Source organism: Podarcis muralis, chromosome 3 (genome assembly GCF_964188315.1).
Source record: "Podarcis muralis chromosome 3, rPodMur119.hap1.1, whole genome shotgun sequence".
NCBI classification, from domain to species: domain Eukaryota; kingdom Metazoa; phylum Chordata; class Lepidosauria; order Squamata; family Lacertidae; genus Podarcis; species Podarcis muralis.
The window spans coordinates 72,822,694-72,846,948 of record NC_135657.1 but is presented as its reverse complement, the minus strand read 5'-3'; the positions used below and the strand labels follow the sequence as shown (position 1 = coordinate 72,846,948).

At 42.3% G+C, this 24,255-nt stretch overlaps 1 protein-coding gene and 1 long non-coding RNA gene across 8 annotated transcripts in view; one reads left to right on the top strand and one right to left on the bottom strand.

Annotated features, from left to right (window-relative positions):
* The window catches only part of LIN28B (lin-28 RNA binding posttranscriptional regulator B), a 97,700-nt gene that overhangs the window by 4,707 nt on the left and 68,738 nt on the right, over positions 1 to 24,255 (top strand). For 2 of the 6 annotated variants that reach the window (XM_028723054.2, XM_028723055.2), the window contains exons 2-3: positions 5,438 to 5,486; positions 16,439 to 16,644. In XM_028723054.2, the coding sequence (XP_028578887.1) occupies positions 5,453 to 5,486; positions 16,439 to 16,644 (240 nt within the window). In that variant the 5' untranslated portion in view covers positions 5,438 to 5,452. The other 4 variants (XM_028723060.2, XM_028723058.2, XM_028723057.2 and 1 more) reach the window with 4 other exon arrangements.
* Positions 668 to 10,558, bottom strand: LOC114593995 (uncharacterized). 2 transcript variants are annotated; one of them, XR_003705846.2, is made up of 3 exons: positions 7,842 to 10,558; positions 7,530 to 7,730; positions 668 to 4,603 (listed from the first exon to the last, which is right to left on the bottom strand). It is a non-coding gene; the product is annotated as an uncharacterized LOC114593995 (long non-coding RNA). The 2 variants fall into 2 exon arrangements; XR_013392288.1 differs by having other exon boundaries at positions 7,530 to 10,558.

Below are 24,255 nucleotides of genomic sequence, written 5' to 3'. Positions count from 1 at the left end.
TAGCTTCAGGATTAAAATAGGTCTTTGTCCACAAAAGCTTGGGCCTCAATCAATCTGTTAGTCTTTGAGTGCCACAGACTTTGTGAACCTGCTAAAACACTGGTACACCTCTCAAATTTGCTGTTTTCCTTCAGTCAAATAAAAGATTCCCATTATTACTGAATGTTACAATAAGCCATCCACTGCGACTTGAAACTTAGTTTCTCATTGCTCACCTTTTATTGTCAGATTCTAAATACAGTATCATTAAACAAATTAGAAATCTGTACAGAATAATGGGAGTATGTGCTTTGTAAAACACACCAACCACCTATCACTAAACTGGAGCGGGGGGCAGGATGTGTTTTTATTTATAATAGTTTGCATTAAAAAGAATTTTTAAATATGAACTTCAGTTGTTTGCAAGATCTGCATTAAACTTATGCTATGTGAATGTAAGTTACTAATTTTTCTTTTCAGTGGCTTCATTTTTGTTCCTGACAACTGAAAATGTGTAAATTTAATGGAGACATCTTAATCCTGCATTTATACAATATTACCTAACCTTATTAAAATGTTGCCACTTGGTTAATGAATATACATAAAAATCAGCATGTTTTTGTTGAGTTTGTTTCTTTGTTTCCATTAATACCTGGAACAGTCATCAAGTGCTAGGATAACTTTAAAAAAAAAATTAGCTTGATGTTTAACTTCTCAAATAAATGTGTTAACAATATTTGTGGCAGGCCACATAGACAAAGGTTCACAAGAGTACAAAAATATACAGTTATCAAGATAATAATAGGCTCATTTTCTAATCATGGGTAATAATATTTGAATATACTGTAATTACAAGATAAGCCAGGTCTTATAATTATCATGCCTAGCTGATTAGACAAGAAATCAATACTATTATTCATATGTTGGGGTTTACTGCACATGCATACCACGTCAATATAAATATGACCATTTACTAATATTAAATTACCAGAAGCAACTCTTCTTAAATGTGTCTTCTCTTGAGACTATGCCATGGGCTTAAATAAAATTGGTTCAGTTCTTGTAAAATCAGATGGAAACTTAATGCAGTTATGTATTTGATTGACTAATTGTTAAATGTTAATTTAAAGGCTGTTTAGAAAATCATTAAAAAGTGGAAGGCCCTTGATTTCTTTTCATTAAGGTATCCAATAAATTTAGGTGTATGTTTTGAATAGACATTGGAAAAGAGATAAAGAGAGGGGTAAGTTGTTGCTCATTGAATTCTACTTTAAAATAGCAATCTGTGTTTGTGACTATGCAGCTACACTAATATAACTGAATCTAGTTTTAGCCTCTCATTAAGTAAATTGGAATGGAGCACTATAAATGGACTAAACTATGTAATGCTAACAAATGTTGATTTGATAAATAAATTAAGTCACCCTTTTGGCTCTGGTGGTATAAATAGTCTCATTGATGCTAGTGCATATATTTCTGAGATATGGATCTCTCAATATCAATAAAACAGATTGTATTTGACTGCATATATATTGAAATTAATGAACTTTATAAATGGATTGGTTCTCTTAACTATGCTAATTTCAAACTGTAGTTTCACTTGTCTTAATCTATCTAAATAATTTTAATACCTTAACAAGAAAGAGAGGTGACAAAAAAATCAAACTCAAGATTTAACACAAAAAAGATAAACCCTAAAATCTTACCCTGATTAAATTTGGTAAAAGAAATCCCATGGATTCTGATCTGAACAAAGGTTACAGTACAATCCAGTTTAAATGAAGTATGTTTAAATTCTATTATAATTGAAAAAGGAATATTTAAGCATTAGCATAACTATCTCTGCTGTTGAAACCACATGTTTGCCTTAATCATAAACTGGCCTATGATGATTTCTCAATGTTTAGTGAAAAAAATAAGCAAAAAATTTTATATATTTTCCACCTATTTTGTCAGTTTTGAATAGGCTTTAATTTCTTTTCATAGGACTGTAATATAATTAAAGGGTAAAATAATCCCATAACTTCTTTTTTAGTTATATGATTTGTGGAAAGCTGCTTTAAAATGCAGTTGGTAAAATGCATATTTGCTTAGTTATGCGGATCATTAAGGCTTCAGTTCTATACAGTACATACTTCCCTATGAGTAACTTTCGTTTAGTTTAGTGGGGCATATGTTTGAGTCAACATATATAGGATTGTACTGCATATAATAAAACCACGTCCATTACTATTGTTCATTAGAAGACAGTTTTCTTTTTCTTTTCTTTTTTTAAAAATGCTTTAGAAAACAAACATAACAAATAGTTTCAGGTTTGGGGTGGCTTTATTGCATGTTATTCTAAACATTTTACAACTGAAGCTTATTTTCAGTTTTAATCTAAAGGCCTAAACAAATATTTTCAGGTAGTTCAAATTCCTCTTAGCAGAATTTATTCAAGCACTAAAATTCATTTTCAATGAAATGTATTTTTTAAAAGGAAACCTTCCAGCTTTCATTTTAGCCTTTACAAGAAGAATTACATTCATACAAATAATAGAAATAATAAGTGTTTATGTACATTTTAGATAGCTTAACTGAAGAATTTCCATCTAGGAGTAGAAGTGGGGGGAAATGAGCACCAAGACAAATACAATATAACATGACCATAACTAACTAAAACAAGGTCTGAAACATGGACCGGGGTGTGTGTATTATGATGTATTTAAATAAATGCACATTTTTTCCCTCACTTTTCATAACTGTTTTATTTGTCTCATTTTATTCTTACCCATCTCAATTTTTAAAATGTGAAAAATTAAACTTTTGCTTTAGCGCATATTTTTAGGAAAATTAAAGAATAGCTTTTAAGAACTCATATATAATATTACATTGTTCATGTTGTCTCATGTTGAATTAAATTTTAGGACAGAGCATCTATTAAAAACCATAACTTTCTATTTTTCAATTGCCTTTGGTGGCAGAGGAAAAGTGCCTAATACAGGTGCTTAGTAGACAAGTTTCAAAAATATCAGATTAAAATGACATAAAAATGAAGTTTCAAATATGTATAATTGAAATGGCAAAGCATCTAAACATATGACACGATTTGATGTCACACTTTACCATCTCTTGTCCAAGTGTCAGGGAAACATTTTGCTGAAAAAGCTCTGGGTTGTCTTAAGCAAAATGTATAATATCATCAATATCTTGAAATTGACTGTGTCCCCAAACATACTTATTACTATACTACAAAACAGAATATAGCTTGGATTTTTCAGGAAAGCTGCGGATGTGCTTGTCTGAATAGGTTGCCTAGTTCTGCATTGCCCAATAATACAATGAAGATCTTTGTTCATTATCCTTTCTAGGTTATTAGTTTCTGTGAGAAACTAATTCTCACTAAACAGTTGGAGAAACAATATGAAATTGCAGTAGATCCATCCCATTGTGGTGCAGCACTTGCTGAGACCAAGGAATCTGCATTTGCCAACACACATCTCTTTTGTGCCACCCCCACCTTATTGACTTGCTCTCTGAAACTCCTGTGCTAGTGCTGGGGATTATGCTAGCCTATTGATCTACATAATATCATGCAATACCAAAGCATACTGCTGCATGCAAAGGATAATGCAGGGGGTGCAAGAGGGCAGATGGAATTTGCCTGGACCAGAAGCTTTGGGTGGAACTTGGTAAAATCATTACCTCAGGAATTGTATTTTCCCTCAGGTAAATTACACTGGGAGGGTTAGCTCCCAATTAAAAGAAATCCAGCAGCCCCCAAATTCTGTAAGTATCCATTATTATTTAGCAAATTTTCTGTTTCTTGATGTTTTGATTCCCTTTTAATTATGGAAAAATGGACTTCCTACCTGCTACATGAAACCGAGGTATTTTTCATGAGAAATGGGAACTTGCATTGAATTCGTCGAGGTAAAAGCAAGTACTGTATGTTTGCCTTGTAAATGTTATATAGTGAAGAAGAATCAGTCCTTTTGGTTCTAAGAATAATAAAAATGGTGGCTTAAAGAAAATCACAAGACACCAAAGAAATGTGCTGTACAGTGTCAATCTTGTAAGAGTAAGAGGGGGCAGGGAAATGCTCTCCACTCATGAGTAACTATTATATCACTGAAATATGCTCCAGTCCAAGATGGCTGTCGTCTGTTAAAGAAACAAAAGGTATTTTATTTGTATCATGTGAATTTTAAAGGTGTTCCAGTGTTGCAGTTTAAATTGTACAAAGAATCATTTATATGGTGCGGTACTTTATCTCAATATAGTATTGCAGTGTAAATTAATTATAAATGTATATATTTCAATAACTATATATGTTGCTATTCATAAAAACATCAGAGCGGTTTATAACAATTATGCATTAGAACATACAGTGAAAACAATATAAAATAATTAAAAATCAGAAAGCAGATAGCTGTAATGGAAAAAATGTATTCCTAATTGACTTCATAAGCCTGATGGATTAGAAAATTTTCAACCTTAATAATTCAACAAGCTTATACAAAATTAAATCTTAATTACTACATGAGTTCTTGTAGCTTGCAGTATTTTGCATGACTTATCTTTCAAATGTGGAGTGACTCTGGAATTTTGCTGGGAGTGGGGTGGGGAGGTGCTGATAAGAAAGCTGTAATAAAACAAAAGGAAGTGGTGAAGTGCTTTCGGCATATGTTAAACTATCAATTGTAAGGGAGACACAGTTATTGGAGTAGTCATTACATAGCTAGCTTCTGGACAGTCCAAAAAACTCAGAAATGGATTGTTGGAATGTAACCTAATCTCCATGCATAACCCAGGTAATAAATTCACCCTTTTTAGACACCAAACATGCAAGCACTAAACAGTTTAAAAACAATATGTGACACCTTCCATTTATCGAAGCAAAGTTTTTGCTTAACGTCTGTAGGAACAAGCTCTGAAGAAAAATGGCTGATAGGATTTTCATTTGTAACAGAGAAATGTGACATGCCTTTAAGTTTGTTACTACTAAGGTTTATTTGCATTTGTCTGGGTTATTTTATATATGTTCATCACGACTGTGGCTAAACAATGACATTAATTTTATATTGCATATAACATGTGCTGCCTGAATGCTACATCCAGCAAGCCATAGACTTTGAGCTGCTTCTGCCATTATTAATTGAACAACGCATTGTGTTATCCAGTTACCATTAGGTATCTTGCTTGTGGAAGAGATCAGTTAAAGAACACTTTTCATAAAAATGTGGGTGTCTTTCTCCCCTCAGTACATTAGACTGATTAGAACACCACCTGGTTATCCCATTGTGGTTGTGATGAGCTAGGTAAATCGCAACCTGTTAAAAGTTTACAGGTCACTTCATAGAGTCAAGAACAGACATTTTATGGCCTTCTAATGAGCCATTAAACTGGAGAACAGATAATTAAATACAGTGCTCTGGTAGAATTAACATAGTAGTGACTGCAGCTCTCTGATTTCCAGGTGCCTCAGAAGACTATGAAATCATTCTGGGAAGCCTCTTCAAGTCCAGGTTAGTCCTCTTTATTCCTCTCGCCACCCCGTTTTGTGACTGTGCTAGTTTGCCCATGGGTGACTGGAATTGAGAACATCTTTCCTAAACTGACTGAGCCTAGTTTCCCTGAGGAAACGCATCATTAAAATGTACCCTGATTTTTCCAAGGCTTGGCAGCCAGTTACCTAAATTAGGTGCCAGCTGAATCCAAATAAAAGTTAGTCATAATAGCCAGTAATTTCTGTAGCCTAGTTTAACTCACGCTTCTTTGTTTTACCAATAATTACTTCCCAGGTAGTATTTAAAGACGCACAGAACCACTCCCCCTCGGAAGAAGAAGAGGCAGAGCCAAACTTGAGAAGCCATCACAATCCCCTTCTCATCATCCTTTAAAACCCCACTGGTCAATAGGCTTAATCTCTTGTAGGTGTATTGAGGTTTGCAGCCTTACCCATAAGTCTAATGTAGTGTATGCTTATTGAAAAACTGGGATAGCTCTGTCAGTAGAGCATGAGAGTCTCAAGGTGGTGAGTTCAAGCCCCACATTGGGCAAAAAGATTTCTCCGTTGCAGGGGGTTGGACTAGATGACCTTTGCGGTCCCTTCCAGCTCCACAGTTCTATGGTTCGGTGATCTTCACGAGAATAATTTGTTGCCAGCCTAACATTAGTACTAATAAAATACAACATAAAAAGTGTCAATAGTGGCTTGCTGAGGATGTCCTATTTCAGAAAACCTTTTATCTTATATAGAAGAATTACGTGCAGATGATATACTATTTCTGGCACAGCCTTTCAGATCCTGCTGTTGGGTTCAAAAGTGCCATCCGAATATTACAGACTTGTACATGCTTACATGGGCATAGCCAGGATTTTTGTTGGGGGGGGCAGGCCTTTTGTTAAGTAGGCAGAACCTCAGTTAGCTATGTATTTTTATTGATTTGTATTGGTTGGGGGGGCAGCTGCCCCTTCCTGCCCCCCTTGGCCCACGCATGCTTATGCAGAAGTAAGTTGATGCCCAGTGGGACTTACACCCAAGTGTATGTTTGTAGAACTGCAGCCTAACAGGCTTCCCACCCCAATTTTATTCTGTATTCCCGCCCCCAGTGTTCTGCATACTCTCTCTTTAGGAATTCTGATGCAACATAGCCTGTTGAGATTGATATCAACCATAGACACGAACTCCACTCCATTTCCTTCAACTAGTGAAGGAAAAGGAAACTGGGGTGGGGGGGGGTGTAGATTACCGTAGTTCCAAGAGTTTGCTTTTTCATTTGCTGGCCATGGGGCTGCTGGAGTTAATTCTGCTGCTGTCTTGCAGATTGTATTAGGTGCTTGCAAAATCAAGTAGATTAAGTTAAAACAAAACCTTAGAGGTTTTAACTGTATAGAGCCCACACCATCTTATTTCCAGAGAATCTCTGATCTACGCTTAGTAGCCCCGCTTTGGGCGGATTAATCACAGACCAGGACGGGTTGGGGGACCACCCCTCCCAGCCAGTGCTAGCCTACCTTTCCCCTGATCCGCCTCTTGACTCGGCCTCTTTCCATCTCCAACCCCTGTTCCTAGTTCCAGTTACAGATAGGTAGCCGTGTTGGTCTGCCATAGTCAAAACAAAAAAAATTCCTTCCAGTAGCACCTTAAAGACCAACTAAGTTAGTTCTTGGTATGAGCTTTCGTGTGCATGCACACTTCTGAAGAAGTGTATCTGAAGAAGTGTGCATGCACACGAAAGCTCATACCAAGAACTAACTTAGTTGGTCTTTAAGGTGCTACTGGAAGGAATTTTTTTTGTTTTGACCCTGTTCCTAGTGCTTGCCAGCCGGAAGGCATCAACACGACTCCCCCCGCCCTTTTTTTAAGCTAGCTATCTTCCATGTCGCAGCAGGCCAAGTGGTGGTTCCTTTATTGCGTTCTTCCCGAAACTAGTTTACAGGGTCAAACTCATTCTCGCTCATCTGTTTTCTGAATTTATTGGCCCATAAAGCACGGAAGAATCTCCCGGCCGGCCGGCCAGCTAACTTTCTGGTCGACGGGTGGGTGGAACTCTGCGCGCGCTTACCTGGGAGCAAGCCTCCCTCCGCCAGAGTGGCGTTTACTTCCGAGTAGACAGTGCCCTGGCTTGCCCTGTGAATCCTGAACTTTCTGCAGCCGCCTCTTAGCGCCGATCACTCTTCCCAGTTGCTCTTAGCGAAATTCATCTTCCATGCCTCGACGGTGAGCCTCCTAAAAGGACCTCCTGCAAGATGCCCCCGCTGCTCCCCTGCGTTGAAAAGGCAAAAGTAAAGGCTGCCGACGGACGCGGAGCCACCCTGGTGGAGCTCCGAGTAGTCAAAGCGCCCTAGCGCCGTCGTCTCCACTGCCCCGGACTTACCTATTGAAACAGGGTGACCGCATCGATCGCTTCGGCTTCGGAGGTGAAAGCTACGAATGCAGCTTGAACGTGTGAACAGGCTCCGCCGCACAACGCAGTGGGACAGGCGATGAATGCATTGTGGTGTTGCGGTTTGTTGCTTTCCCTCACCTGCTTGTCATCGCTGGATGAACACGAATGCTCCCTTCTCGCACGGCATTTTTCCAGCATCGCATTTCCCCGGCTCTCCCGCCCTCTCTACCATGTGAACAGTGCAGTCTGGGGCATGTTCAATCCGAAGCAAATGCCATTGAGTTAACGAGGCTTGCCAACATACTGCCTTCCTTCCAGTGGCTCTTGAACGCCAACTCTCGTCAGCTCTAGCCGGTGTGACCAATGGTTACTGTCAAGGATGGTGGTAGTTCTAGAGAGGGTGACATCGTTGGTTCCTCCGCCCTCACACGTATGTGTAGTGTTGCAACTAAGATTATACATAAACTACTCAGGAGTAAGCGTCCTTCAGTTGTATGCCCATGCATAGGATTGATGCCGTGATGTAGCAATGCTGCTTTTTCCTTTTTTGTTCCTTAGCCATAGCTAAGGAAGTAAACTTTGCGAATATTCATTTACTGATCTCTGAATGCATATCCCCATGTGCTCAGTTGTCGCCTTTGGCTGGAGCCACGCGGCTCCCTGAACTCTGATGTATTTGAAATATGACACTTCGCGGGGTGGGCGGGCAATAGGAGCCCCGAAACTGTCTCTCTTCCCCTCACTTTGGGCTTGGGGACTAAATTATCTTTCGAAAGGTGCCACGTCAACCGGAGTAACCACAGCTCGTGAGGTTAAATTAGAAACGGCGGTGGTCGTGGTGCTTATTAGTATGGCATCGATTTCTCGAGAAAATCAGCCTGCAAACTCAGGCATGTTTACTTAGGATCCCATTATCTTACTCCTAAGTCAACGTGATTAAAGTTTTCAGCGCAGCTTTGCTAAATAGACCAAAGGTTTTGTTAGATTTAAAGGCGCTGCAGAAGGACTCTTGGGTCTCGCTGTGAGACAACGTGCCTACATCTCCGATAGCTTCTGAATCGAATGGTTCCTTGTTGCTTAACGGATTTACCCTAATATATACGCACCTGTTTTGTGTGTGTTTGGTGGGAGTCGAGGGAAAGTAGAAATTGCGGAAAGGGGGTAATTGGTTTCCCCCCTTTGCTTTTCTTACGCTCCAGATAAGGAAGGTTGTCTTGTTGCCAAGCTAAAATATAAGGAAAATGAGAATTCTCCCAACATTCTTCAGGGTACTCGTTGCTTTGAAGTTTTTGCTTTGTCCGACGTGGGGTGGCTGTGTCGCCACACTTCTCTCGTAGGGAATCGGAGCCGCGTACGAAAGCACGTGTCTTTCGCGCCTCTTGTGCATTTCCGCGGACTTTGCGCAGATGAAAGATCCGTTCCTTGTTTTCTGAACGTCTTTGGCAATATGAAGACGCAGCCCCCTTAAAGCTATCTTACCGTGCGTAACACAGTAAAGAAGCGGCTCTCGCAATGGGTGGTTCCAGGAATCGGATCATTTCAGAAACGTCGAGACTTTGCTGTTGTTGTTTGGGGGGTGGCAGTCAAATATAAACCAGGAAAGGAGGAGAATAGGACGCGCACTCCCACACACCCAAAAAATTGAGCCGATGATGGCCATAATTCAGCAAAGGCTAATGAAGACTGGGGGTGGTTCCTATGCCTTCCTTCGCACGGCACATTAAGACTTAAATTTTGAGAGAGAGAGGGACTGGTAACTTCAGGAAACAACTGTGCGTAGGTCGAGGGCGCTTTTGCTTGCGCGTTTGGTGTGAGCGGGGTGGAGCGGAAGCCAATTTCGTGTGGCCTCTTTTCTTCTTCTTTTTGAAACTTGCCTTGGGCGTCAGCGTAACGTACAGGCACAAATTAGTCTTCCCTGTGGTATTTAAACTGCCCTCCTCTGTCAACTGTCATTGGAGGGAGAAGCCGTTTCCTCGTACAGCTTCAGCCTCCCCCCCCCCCCGCCCCCTTGGAAAGTCCAAACTATGGACACGGACAAATTTATCTGTAATTAGAGGCGCATACAAAAGCGGACGAAGAAGCGGGCGACGGAACTTGGTATCCCAAGGCTACTTTAGGAGAGATTCTACCAGGTGTTAAATATGGTGATAGTCGGACAGTGTAATTATTATTAATAATAATTTATTCAAAGGAAAATGTCTTTTAAATATGCTGCAGAGGTTCTATGCGTTGTGAAAATTCATCGACGTAGACTTGGATAATATATAGTGGGGTCTGGGGTGCAGAGAAAGAGAGCGGTTCGTGCTTTCAGGTCACTAAAGGAGAGCGGTGAATGCGGAACAGCCAGCAGCAAAGGGAACTGAAGAGGGGAAACTGAAAATCAGTGTGTGCAAAACAAGAGTGCCTCTGAACATGTGCCGATTGCTTTCAATTAACCTAACTTGGATGGACACTTTCCTTGCAGTAATGTTTTCTGGAGGAGCGCAGAGGAGGGGTGGGAGAGGGAAGCCTTTTCCAGGGAAGGGTGGCTTTGCTGGGCGCCGGCAAGTCTCAGAGGTCAGCTGTGGAACAGTTCCGGTTTGTAGGAAGCCTGCGGGCAAGAGAGAAGCGCCCTCTCCCCGAGATTCTGCCGCTCCGGGTCTGCTTTTAATAGAAACCAGGGGCAAAATAATAATAAATAATAAAAACTCGGGATGCTCGGTTTCCTCTCTGAGGACCTCTGCGACGGCATCAGGGGTCGGGGGCGCTTTAGTTACAGGCTTATCCCCGCTTTGCTTCGACCCCCCCTCCAAACCGGTTCATGCTGCGCCGCCACCCGAGGATGCAGCGAGATGCTGGCCCGAAAGGCGGGCGTCGAAATTTTCTCTCTTTGATCTGAGCACGTGCATTCCCAGGGAAGCCTCGCTTAGGAAGGACGGGGGGGCGGTGGAGACTGGAAACGAAAGAAGGAACCCAGTGGACGCCGCTGGGCAACCCAACCCGATCCCTTGCAGACAGAGGCGCCCCTGCGCTTTGGAAAGCTCTTGTCCAGGCCAGGCGGGTCAGTCTGGTGGAAGTAACGTAAAATCTTCCTGGGTTTCTACACACACACTCTTCCGAATTTTTGCTGTTTCTGCGCACTCTTTCTCCGCTTGATTTCTCTGCTCTCTCCCTTCCCCTCCGCGTTTCGATTTAGGAAGTTTGGGAGAGTTCCCAGCTGGTTCCGGCTCTCTACCTTCCACGGAACTTAAAAGGCCGAGGTCCGTGGCAGGAAATGAATGAGCCGATAACATCTGACACCAGTGACCAGTCCGCTGACCCCCAGCCTTAATTCCGCTAAGACTGGAGGCCTCCAAATTTGGGCAAGCGCGCCTTTCGTCGAATAGCGCCGCCTCTGCTTTTCAGATACTGCTCCTTATGGTTTCCTACGTCTTACTGTTGCAGACTTTGTAATTATTTCCTGAGTTAAAAGGGAAAGCTACTCTTCAGAAATTAGTCATCGTTGCTGAATCAGACGCTAAATGTCCACAGTTCAAACTTCTCTCTCTCTCTCTCTCTCTCTCTCTCTCTCTCTCTCTCTCTCTCTCTCCATGTCTTGGAGTTTCATTTTGAGAGAATTCCTAGAGTTCCTGCATGTTTACTCTTAAGTAAGTTGCACTGTATTCAGTGGGACTTACTGTCCTGAAAGTGCGGTTAGGATTGCAGTTAAAGGCGCCACTCATTGCACAGGTTGTCATTTCACACACACGCACGCAGAGAGAGAGAGAGAGAGAGAGAGAGAGAGAGAGAATGCTGAGGAATATTTTGAACTGAGTTTGCAAAATATTACCCGACAATTACGTTTTTTTCCTTACCATCCCCTAGCCAAAGGAAGCACACATTGCATTGGCTTCTGAGTCAATGGAAGCCGGGCTGTTGCCGTTGTAGGCAACAGAACTGCATAAAGTGAGAAAGCAAGAGTGTTGCTACACAACTTTATGGAAATCGTTTGACCCGTCTAAAGGTACTCTGAAACATAAGTATATTCATCACTTTCCTAAAGGCAAAAACCAGTCTTGTTTATTATGAGACATTCGTTCGTGGACTTGATGTCTCTAGGAAACCTCATGCTATAAATGTGCAAGTCTTCAGTGACGAAGGTTCAGTGACACTAAACTTTGAGGGACGTGAAAGCCTGTCGTTCGAATTTCGCAAAACAGCATCCGGAAGAGAAGGCAGACAGATCCATTTGTCTTATCCCGCTGTTGCTAGAAGCGTGTAGGAAATAACTACAGTATTTGCTCCCCTCTGTCCCCCAACAAACCATCCTCCAGCAACGCGCATCTCCGCCCCGCCCATATCAAGCATATAGCACTTTACATAAAACGAAGATCTGACTGTCCCCCTTCCTGAAAATGGAGAATGCACCTATCTGTCCACTTACACGCGCAAGGCCGGGCTGCAGAGGCCATGGATGTCAATGAAGCGCGCAGACCGATTCTGTACCTGGAAAGGGCAAGCTCCGTGGATTCAGCGCAGGGCACCACTCCGGCGACGCAGGGCGAGGAGGAGGGGCCGGGGGAGGGGCGGCAGTCGAAGCCGACACCGCTGGGCGGAGGGAGGCCGGTCGAGCGCCACTCTTGAAATAACCAAGAGAAAATTTACAGCTGAAGACGGCGAAGGAATGTCCTGATCTCGGGCGCCTGCTCCACTGAAGCCCGCGACGCGTGCATTTCTTTCATTCAAGCAGAAAACCGCCCTCGTGGCACGAATGTTAAGAGGGGATCACCTCGGTGCCAAAAAATAAAATCGCGGAAAGAATGCCCCTGCCCCGCAAAACAACCAAAAACGGCAGAGGGAAGAGTAAATAGGCTCTTTTAGCCAGTCCGGAGGCCTTCTGTGTTTGTTCAGACTGCCTGTCGCCAGTTCTAAAACAACGGCGGGCAACTTTGCAAACGCATAAAAGCATATTCAGGGGAGATCAGCAAACTGGGCGGAGGGAGGGAGCGTGGGCAGAAGAGGAAGGAGAAAATCTATCTTGCAACCTGTCAAGCCGCAACCGTCCAAACTTTAGGCTGGTAGAGCACGAGAAAACTTTTGTTTTCTTACTTGGCTTGAGTGGTGAGACCGGGGGGCCTGAGAGCACTTTATTCGGGTAGAAACGCCAAGGAAATAAATTGCGGGGGGGGGGGGGGGAGGCTCTAGATCCATGTGCTTAAAAATTGGGGGGGGGACTCACAGTGGAGCGGGAGGGGGGGACTCTGGAACAACACTTCCATTAATTTTTCTGAAATATATCGATCAATATATCAATTTTTACCACTTACTTGTTCCAAGTGGTGAAATGAGTATTAGAATGGAGACCGAGCGCGCGTAATTTCTGTTAATGGTGGTTCGGTCTTTTATTTTGGAAAAGAGATAAATTTGGGGCCGCACAGGGAAAGTGCTACGAGTAGTGTCACACGGGCTCCTTAACGCCAAGAAACAGGGGTGTGCGTGCAAGCGCCGCTCGCAGGGCCAACTTATTCTTCTTCCCTTTGTTTTCTCACTCCTCGCTCGCTCGTTTCCTCGGGATTTCCCCACCCACCCCCGCGCTTTGCTTCCTCATTTCTGGCAAATTCACCCCCCCCCCGTCTGCGCTTTTCTAGGGTCTCCCCCCACCCCAACCTCCTGGAGAACAATCGTTGCTGATGGAGGCTCTGCTCCCTGCACCGCTCGGCTTGCAAGCTGGCCTCTTATTTAGGAAGTCATTAATCACATCCCCTTCCCCCGGAACGCGATGGCCGAGGAACCTGCGCAGCGCAACCCCCGGGCGCCTCCCCGCCCCCTGATGGCCGCCCTTCAAGGCTTCGGAACGCGAAAGGCGAACGGAGGTGCTCTCGCGTTTCCGGTGGGCGTTTCAGAATTGAATAGGTAATAAGCTGGGGAGGGGGAGGAGGCGGCTTTCACCGTGGATCATGCCTATACACTATGCCTACATGCCATAGGAATACAGTATGCTTCATATACCATTTATGTTTAGCGCCTATAATTTGTATGTCAGTTCAAAGCTGCTTAAAAGCAGTCGCTTTCCTCCCCCCCCTCCCTTTAGCTCACGTGGTATGTGTCTTTTCAGCAGTATGTGTGATCTTAATGGGGCGGATATGGACCGTAGAATTGGAAGGGAACCCGAGGGTCATCTAGTCCAACCCCCATTGCAATGTAGGAATCTCGACTAGAGCAGATATCAAACCTCTGCTTAGAAACCTCCAAGGAAAGAGAGCCTACCGCCTACTCTATCCGATGCTGTGTCAGTTTGACGTGGTTTTTTCTTCTATGTATGATATATGCCCTCAACCCATTAGCGGATTTTGTGTACCAATATCGACAGTGGTGGGGGGTGGAATATCTTTGCTTTCCCACCAACAGGCAACTTTTAATTTGTAATGCTCCCGCGCACCCTTATGGGGCGGGACGCTCTATTAAACTCGGTGGGGCTCACTTTTGAGAAAACATATAGGATTACGCTGTCAACCTATTAAGTTGCCGATCCTATGCTTCGAAATAAATAAATGCATGGACCTGCTAAAGTAAGTCCCACTGTGTTCAGTGAGGTTTCTATTTTATTAGCATTCGTCAGGTAAATGTGCATAGGATTAAATCCCGGCCTCATACATCCCATAATCCACCGAGTTCCTTTCAACGGGATATAGTTTGCATCCTTACGCCAAGACCCTAAGGCTGCAGTCCTCAACCCACTTACCTGGGAGTAAGCCCCAGTGAATTGAGTAGGACTTACTTCCGAGCAGAGATAATGGCTAGGATTGCGCTGTAAATGGATGAAACAAATAGCGCGTTTAGGATTGCCCCTTTCCCCGGTTTCAGGCTAGGTAATTTTATCGACTACTTTGCGGATCAGCCTTCAAATATGCGATCTTCAGGCGCGCTTGCCGGCCAACGAGGCGCGCGCCCGCCGCGCAAGTGCCCCAAGCCGAGGGCCATTATTGGCATTTGCACGTGGGCAGCGAAAGATCCGCAACTATATTGGCAGCGCCGCAGCTTTAGTGCCCGAGAATCTCTCTCTCGAAGAGACACGCCCCGCTCCTCCAACCGGCGCCCGGATCTACGTAGCGAAACGTGCCCAGCCGCGGCCAGGCGAGGGTGTTTTGAAATTCCGCCGTTCATTCATAAATTATTGCGGAGTGTCAAGCCCGCTCGAGGTGCCGATTGGCTGCTCCTCCTCCTCCTCCTCCTCCTCCTCGCCGAACCCCCTCCGAGCGGCCGAGGTGAAATTAGTAGCAAGCAGGCATGTAATTGACGGAGTCACGTGCGCGCAGGGGCCCAGAAACGGAGCGAGAGCGCGGCCGGGGGCGGGGGATCACGAGAGGGCGAAGCGCAGGAGAGCGGAGCGGGCGAGCGCACGAAATCAAGATGTTAAGCTGAGTCAAAAGACTCCCGCGAGCCGGCCAGGGGGAGCTTTTCGGGAGCAGAGGGCCGGTGGGGCAACATGGCCGAAGGTTATTCCCCCCCCCCCAATCCCCGGCCAGGCCACCTCTTGTTTTGCCTAGGCTTTTTGTTGTGCTAGGTTTTACTTTCCACCGTTTTCTTAAATATGCATACAAGAGAAGGAATGTACTACTGAAAAATAAAAATAAATGATCGCTGGTGTTTTTTTTAAAATAAAATAAAATCAAGGACGTGGAGGGGGGGGGACTTCTGTGGTTGTGGGTGGGAGAACCTATTGTGGGCGAGCTTTCCCCAGTGCTCTGCCCCGCCCCCTTCGATTCACCCAACTTGAAAAGCTTTCCGAGGGGGCTTCTGTTCGAATTGTTCCTGTGCGATTGAGCAAGCAGTGGCCTGGAGGGGGGAAAGAAGGGGGGGGCAACGAGGAAACTTTTGTACACCTGCCCCCCTCCTTGAGTCCAGATTAAAGTGATTCCGGAGTGGGAGGGGGGATTCGGCGGAGGAAGGCTAGGGAAAGGCGCGGAGCGCGCTTGGCGAAGAAGGAGAAACACGCCGCTCGCTGCTGGATGGGCCGCTCCAAGTGCTTGCGCAATCGCCTCCTCTCTCTCTCTCTCGGCTCGGCCCCCTCCCCTCCCTCCCCTCCTCCTCCTCCTCCCACCTCGCCTGGCCAGGCAGGGCTCATTCGCCTGCGAATTCCTCTGGGGAGGGATGGGATCGGTGCTCAACCAGCAGTACCCAAGTAAAGTATCGCTTTCTGGGGTGGTTTATGTGGCTGAAAGATGGAGTTAAAGGGCAGGATCGCACGTATGTACAGAGCAAACGTGGGCTGGGCTGCTGCGTGTGGGGGGAGTGTGAGAAATAGAAGCGGAGTGAGTCACAGCAGATGCTGCCTTTCCTTCGACAGTGCCCTGAAGCTTTGGAGGTTATTGGTGTGTGTGTGTGTGTTTAATTTATTTTTTTACTACTTCCTCTGTGACTTTGGTGTACTTAATGTTTTTGTGGGTAGGGGAAAAACAAAGGTTGGTTTCGTAATGTTTGTTCGTGCGTGCGTGTGTTTTTGTGTGTCATCTGTAGCAATCGTTCTTGTACAAGCGCCAAGGAGATGTTACTAGAATTTAATTCTTTCCCTTTTTGTGTGTGTGTACGTACGTCCTTGTTCTCCCGCAATCTCCTCTTCAAATCAGCGGGGGCGCGTAAAGGTGGAGATGAGCCCGGGAAATTGCCGGAACAAGAAGAAGAAGAGGAGGAGGAGGAGGAAGAAGAATCCCAGGTTTTGCACGGAACAGGCCATTGCAAGTGGTTTAATGTGCGAATGGGGTTCGGATTTATTTCCATGCTCAACCGCGAGGGAAGCCCCTTGGAGACTCCGGTTGATGTCTTTGTACACCAAGTAAGCCCGTTTTGTTGTTTTAGTCGAATCTCAGCCCCCCCCACCCCACCCCATCCCAGCCATTTCCCTCTAACCCATGCCTTCGTTTTATGTGGTCTAAAAACCCCTTCTCTAAATGCTTCCGTAGATGTTTGTGAGCTCTGTTTAAACCCAGCTTCAGAGAGCAGTTTCTGTTTGCCATCCAACCGCCCTCCCCCCACAAATGAGATCAGTATCCATGGCTTGTTGGTCCTTCAGAAAGAAAAGTCTACCATCTCAACAGGTTTTTTGTTGTTTTTTTTAGTAGAAAGTCTTGCTTTTGTTTAGCGTTCTCTTGCTTTGTTTGTGGGTGGATTGCGTTTTAGTTGTTTTTCGTGATGGAAGAGATTCTTCTCTGCTAAAATGATAGTAGGGGAAAAAAGCAAGTCACCTAAATGACTCCCAGGCTGCAGCTCTGTGCATACTTATCAGAGTTAACAGTGGGACTTAATGTTTCAGTAAACATGCACAGGATGGTGCTGATAACTTTCCCCACGGTGAAAATTAAGATCCTTTTAAGTGTTGTGGGCTCTTTCTTTCTCTTAAAAAGCTAGATAGTGTTGTAGTTTGTTTTTATGATGCTTATGTTCAGATCAAACAGTAGTGCACAACTTGTATTTGTTTTGCTGCAGTGTAGTGTGGATATTGAAAGAGTTCGTATAGTGGACTATGATACATCAAAGGATCCCTGGTGTTTTGTGTTTTTGTGTGTGTGAAGGTCTTCTGACTGGAAAACATTTTCCTGACATGTATAAGGCCCTTGTCTCCTTAAGGGCAGAGGGCTCAAAAGCCAATGTACAAGAGGTGGCTATTGTCCTCATATATGTGTATATAAAAGCAAGACCAAGCTAATGTTGATATTTACTATAAAATCATTACAATAATAGCGGGAATGTAACAAAACAAAAAACTTGTGGCATGTGTGTGTTCTTAGAACTGTCTTCTTTACCCTTTGATTTTCTGAGCCCAGAAAAGCAGTAGTTCAAATCTGAATTGTAGTGTTCTTTTTATTGCAGTAATCTCAAAAGGGTAAATTATTGGGTTACTCATAGAATGAAATACCCTTAAGCCTAAATATATTTTGCTAAACTTCAAATTGATTTAAATGGAAGTCATTAACCCCATATGTGCTTACTACTGCTTATAGTTTGTTTTCAGAACATGGATAATGTTTGAGTTGTGACCACATGAGAACTGCTAAAAACAGCCTTAAGTTTTGTAATGGTGGTAGTCCTTTTCTAGCAAACTGACACATTTTTGTGCTTGCCTTTATTCTGTGTGTATATATATCGTTCCTGAAACACTAGTTTGGTCCAAGCACTGCACAGTTTGGGAGTCCGCCTCATCTATTTTGTGGGTCTTATTTATAATAATAGAGCAGACTTTAAGGTAACTGAAAAATAAGGTCACGTGACCTCAGTTTTAAAACCACTTACTGTTGCAATATTCAGTGAAACTGCTCTGGAATTAGTGACTTTATATTTTCTATTTCTAACAATAAAATTGGATAATGATCTCCTGAGATTGGATATCTGTTTTGTAATCTAGAAGTGTTACTTCCGTATAATTTTAAACTTTCAGTTTGACATTAGCACATGAAAGCTGCTCCTTTTCTGAAATATAAGTGCTGAAGCTGTTCTCAGTGTTGATTGCTAGCAGCTTCTGGGCTTTGCTCCTGTTCTCCCCTGCCACCTTGACCTTTCTTTAGGTCACTGTATTGAGGTTTACAATCCTACATGCTTATCATGGTATATATGAAGGGATGTTTTTCTGATCATAAGCAGTATTATTTTCTTTGCTCTTCAGTATGAGAATCAGAAATCTTTACAGCATAAATGCGTTTGATAAGATCACTCATTGAGCTGATCATGCAGCTGGATCAGTGCTTTCTGACTTCAGTGCTACTATTCTACTGCTGGAATAATATCTGTTTGTGGTGGACCATGCATTTGGCTTTGAGAACTGCAGTGGCAAGACTGGTGTCACACAGAGCCCTCTTCCAGCGTTTTTTTTGGATTCTGAACAATGCATTATGTTTGGAGGTAGAATATACTACTGGCTGATACTATACATTTTAAAACAGACTTTGGTAAAAAAAGGATTTTTTTTTTTTTTTTAGAAGAGTGCATTTGATATCCCAGCTTATCACTAACACTGAAGGCAAATATTTTTTTATGTCATCTGTTCTATTGCAGATAGTGATGTAAGTCATATTTAAACCCACTATATAAAAATGGAACTGAGATAAATACCCTGTGTTCACTCTCTCTCTGTCTCACTCAGTCATCACATGATAGATGCAACAATCACAATTGTATGTGAAAGAGCAATCATAGAATCAATTCCACAGTGTGAGATTTTCTATCACTTTAACTACAATCTCCACTGAAAGTTCACAGAAACACACACACTACTGCTTGTCAGATAAATTTTCAAATGGTGTAGGTGCATATGTGACCTGACACCCAATAATTTTGTAGTAAGTGGAGTATATGAATCCATATATGGAGCCAGTGTGGTATAGTGGTTAAGAGCAGTGGACTCGTAATCTGGTGAACCTGGTTCGCATCCCCGCTCCTCCACATGCAGCTGCTGGGTGACCTTCTCTGAAGTCTCTCAGCCTCACTCACCTAACAGAGTGTTTGTTGTGGGGGAGGAAGGGAAAGGAGATTGTTAGCCGCTTTGAGACTCCTTAAGGGGAGTGAAAGGTAGGATATCAAGTCCAAACTCCCTCTTCTTCTTCAATGATCCCTTCTCCATGCACTAAACCATGGTGGCTATAAGGAAGATGGTAAGTAAATAAACCTCCTAGAAAAGATATTTATTTATCTATTTGTTGCAAACATTTATAGTATGCAGTAAGCAAAGCAAAGCCAAAGTCAAGAGATAAATATAAATGTAACTAGTATTGTAATCTAAGTCAACAATAGCATCTCTTGAATACTGTACACTGGTACCTCGGGCTACAGACGCTTCAGGTTACAGACTCCGCTAACCCAGAAATAGTACCTCAGGTAAAGAACTTTGCTTCAGGATAAGAACAGAAATCACGAGGCGGCGGCAGCAGGAGGCCCCATTAGCTAAAGTGGTGCTTCAGGTTAAGGACAGTTTCAGGTTAAGAACGGACCTCCAGAACGAATTAAGTTCTTAACCCGAGGTACCACTGTATGTGTATTGTGAATGTTCATAATGGACTGTCTTCATGATACATGTAGCAGTTCTGTGCTACCAAGGGATTGTTTTGAGAAAATATTGAATAGATGGAAAAGTTGTTTTCAGTTGTGTTTAGCAGCATGTCTGGAAGTATTTAAGAAATTAACTGCTTATAATTGTGTAGGTTTATTTGGCATTTGGAGCTTGTGGGAAAATGTTCGGAAATAATGGCAATAGTTGGAAATAATGTTCCTGCATTGCCATGGTTTAACAGAAAGTATGTTTTGCCAGCATAACTGGGACAAAAACAGTACTGAGGTATTGAAGTGAACATGCTGAATTGGTCAAAAGGAGGATAATTTTGGAGGAGGGAATGAGACAATTTGTACACATGAACCCTAATTCATACGTTTTGGAGCAAACAGAAGTGATTTTAAAGTGGTGGGGGAATGAGGCATGCATGCAGCCCATACTCCCATTTATCCATGCCTACATCATCTCCACTTCAGACCTTCCTACATTCAATGTCAAGGTCTGAAAGAGGATTCTAAGTATGTCTGGGTGAACATGCTAATTCAGATATTCATGATGAATGCATGCAACATTGTTTGCATGTGTGGACATTGTGGAACCTCCCCACCTTAATCCCACATTTCTTTGACCTGAGAAAATAAAAGAGGACTATATTATTTAAGATATAATCTTAATTTCAGTAAAATTGGAACGAATTATATGATGCTTCTTTCTAAATGGGATGCTTGGAATGGTATAATTTATCCACTATAGTTCCAAATAACCCATACTTGAACTAAACATTGTGCATGTCTTCATTTATTGTAGCATCAAGTGGTTAATCTTGAAGGATTGGAGCAATGAGATTGTTGGGTTTTTTCCTGCTTATCCTACTTATTCCAAATTTATTACTTGGTGGTAAATCCTATTGATGCTAGCTGAATTCAATTCTGTGCAGTGGATTAAAAAATTTAATGGATAGACATTGTGATTTCTTTTAAAAAAATAGAATGGCTTCTATGCTTGCTTTTCACATGTACCTGAAGTTATCCTACAGATTGACACAATCATATTTCCTATATATACTTGCATTAATGTAGGTCCTATTCAATACAATATGATTTGAGTTTTGAGTAGACCTGCATAAGATGATACTGTTAAAACTGCACTTCCTTCTAGGAGTATTTTTACTATCTTCAGTATTCCTAAATTTTAGGAATGTGGCATGTTTAATTTTTTTTAAAAAAATCATTTGAGGCCCCAAAATATTATGACCAATCCAGATTTTTTAAAGTATTGATGCTTGAGGAAGACATCCATCTTTATAATACAATCCTAAGTGTGCTTATTGAGAATCAAGTTGGATCCCAAGAGCCTGTGCCATTGACCAAATGAGTCCTTCTACTGGGCTTTTAAGGTTGGTAGAAGTTCCAATCAATTGATGAGTGGAAGTGACCCTCTCATTCCCTCTCCCCCTGCAATCTTTTCCACACTCTTCCCTCCAATTATTCAGAGCAAATTGTTTAGGGCTGCTGTGGGGGTGGGAGAGTGCAAAATCTGTTAGCAGAAGGAGGAATGGAATTCTTTGAATGTAAGCTTAGCTGCATCAAGGTGTGTTGGTTACATCTAGTATGTATACTTGTGACTGCAGATTGCAGCTTAGCTTATTTGTAGCTCCTATTGTGAGAAGTACAATATGAGAACAATATGCTCTCTTTGATAAATGGATGGAAGAGCAATGTATCTTTTGCCATTGATGAATCCTGAGACAGAGAAGAGGAAGTCTTAAATGTCTTAGAGCTTCTTCTTCTTTGCTTGTTAATAGTTATGTTGAATTGGGCTTTATCTACAATTAAAGATTTATGGTTGCAGCCTATTGTGTCATTCTGTTCACTGAAAGCTCTTTGATCCAGCAGTGGCTTCCATGAATGGAAAGGAAAGGGAGATGATTTTTATGTTTAATGTTTAACAGACTATTGTATTTTAATATTTTGTTGGAAGCCGCCCAGAGTGGCTGAGGAAACTCAGCCTGATGGGTGGGGTATAAATAATAAATTATTATTATTATTATTATTATTATTATTATTATTATTATTATTATTTTCATTTATTCTTCCTTCACTTTGCACCTCTCCCAATTTGCTCTTGACGGTTGGGTGATCCACTGGAATAGCATGGAAGGTGCTTTAAGGAAGAGAGAGAGAGAGAGAAAGAGAGATGAATTTGTACAAATCATCTTTCTCCTATCTCTGGAAGCCATTCCTGCATCAAACAACTTTCCATGTAAAAGTAAAACAGATTTAATTCTTGTCTGTGCACTGCAATTAACATTAGCATCTGAGTCAACTGACAATTCAAAATAAAACTATTGAAACTATTAAAAATAAAATAAAAACAAAAACAGACAGTGGAGCTCAAGGACAAACAACCTTACTCGTTGCCACCTTCATCCAGAAGCTGTTGATGAACAAAACAATGCTATTGAACGCAACCCTTAATAATTGCACCAATTTAGACTGCAGTTCTAAATTGCATTTACCTGGAATTGCACCTCATTGAATTCAATTACACTGCGTCTTAATGGACATGTATAGTTTTGCACAATAGGTTGATTAAACCTTGTAGGTTTGGCTTTTTTCATATTATAAGCTGCACAAATGTTGGTATGAAGTATTCTGAAATATTGGAATATTTGCTAACATTGCAGTTGAGACATGGCTGTAATTTTTTTTGCCTACATAATTTATACCCAGATTTGGAACATGTTTTGTCTGTAATTTAGAATGACCAGATAGTCTAAAGAGGTGACAAGAAACATCAGACTAATTTCTTAACATCTTTTTTGAGGTAACTATTGAACAGAAGTTTTCATGGGGGGAAATGTGCAAACCGTTTCAACACCCACAACTCATGAGCTTTACCACAAAGTTCCTTTTTAAATAGGCTAGAAGTGAGAGATGTCAACTTCTTTTCTCTTTCTCTCTCATTTATAATGGGACTAAATCACACCCATGGCCAGATAAATGTACTCAGGAGCACTTCACTTGGAAGATCCACATTGGGATAAGGGCTTAAAAAAACACACCAAAATCACTTATTTCCCATTAAAAGGAAAAGTTTCACTTATTTCACCTTGATGGACCAGATTCGCTTTGCCAGTGGTGGTTTGCTCAAGTCAAGAGAATAACTATTCAAGTCTCCTAGATTTCAAGCAGATAATTCCGTGTACTAAACTCGCTTCACCCAAACATAACCACAAATTATAATTTGGGTTTATTATGTGCTGCCTTTCCCTCTCTCCCTCTTTTTGCAGAAGAGGAGACTCAGCCACAGTTTTCACTTCATTTGAAAATATTTTATAGTTCAGCCACAATATTGGATCTGGTCCACTAGAACCCAGGCCCTCCTGCTCTACAGATGAACATCCTAACCAGCCTTGGTATTCTTCCAGGACAATCTTCATACCTCATAATCTCACCCAAACCCCAACCATATAGCTCTGTATTGAAGATTCCTTCTGAGGAGCTGTTGTAGTGCATGACAGCTGGTTCCAGGATTGACCTTGGTTTGGATAACTGGGATAATAAGGGCCGAAAAGAGTCCCCCCATCCCTAAATTATTGACTGAAATAGTCAATAATGATAAATTAGCGCATGTAACAATGGTGTTTCTCTAATAATTGTGCACTTTCTTCCCATCCAGCTATGTCACCTCCATTTTCATGTTGGTATATTACAAGTATCTGCTGGTTATTTACTTAAGCAAACACCATATTATCTCTCCTCCTCCTCTACCACCACCGTTAAACCATGACTTCTCAATACATATTAACCTGTGTTTACATTTGGGAATTGGGAATCTGAGCTTGGTTTTCAATAAGAATCTTGGAAAATGCCTAGGACATCCAAAGAAGGAAGCACTTGTGCATATTATCTTCCTTCCCAAGGTGGAAAATAATACAGAATTTTTTCAAGGTCCTATTACTGGAAAGAGAAAACATTACACTATTTAGCAAGGATTCATTGGAGATTTGCTAGCAACTCTGGTGCTAGTAGCCATGGTGATTCCAGCTTCAAGAGCATATTATAACAGCTGAATTTTGAAAACTCATAGTCAGCTCTTTGAATAGAGTTGTTGGTCCACCATGAATCCAGTTGGTAATAAGTGAGCATCCCTGGTACCTGAAATATTTATTTGAAAAAATAAAGCAAGCCAGTTGGTGGAATGATCCTGACTATTAAGGATATACGGCTACTGCTGATTTTGTTAGAATTTTCTTAATTAGCATGTATGACATTATGGGGCTCACCATACTATCAGAATGTATGGTTGAAGTCAGAGAAGAATTACGGTAGCTGTTGGGACCTCCCATATGCATTCTTTTTGTCTGTCTCTTTCTTCCTGGAGGTGCAGAAGCAATGCTGAGTG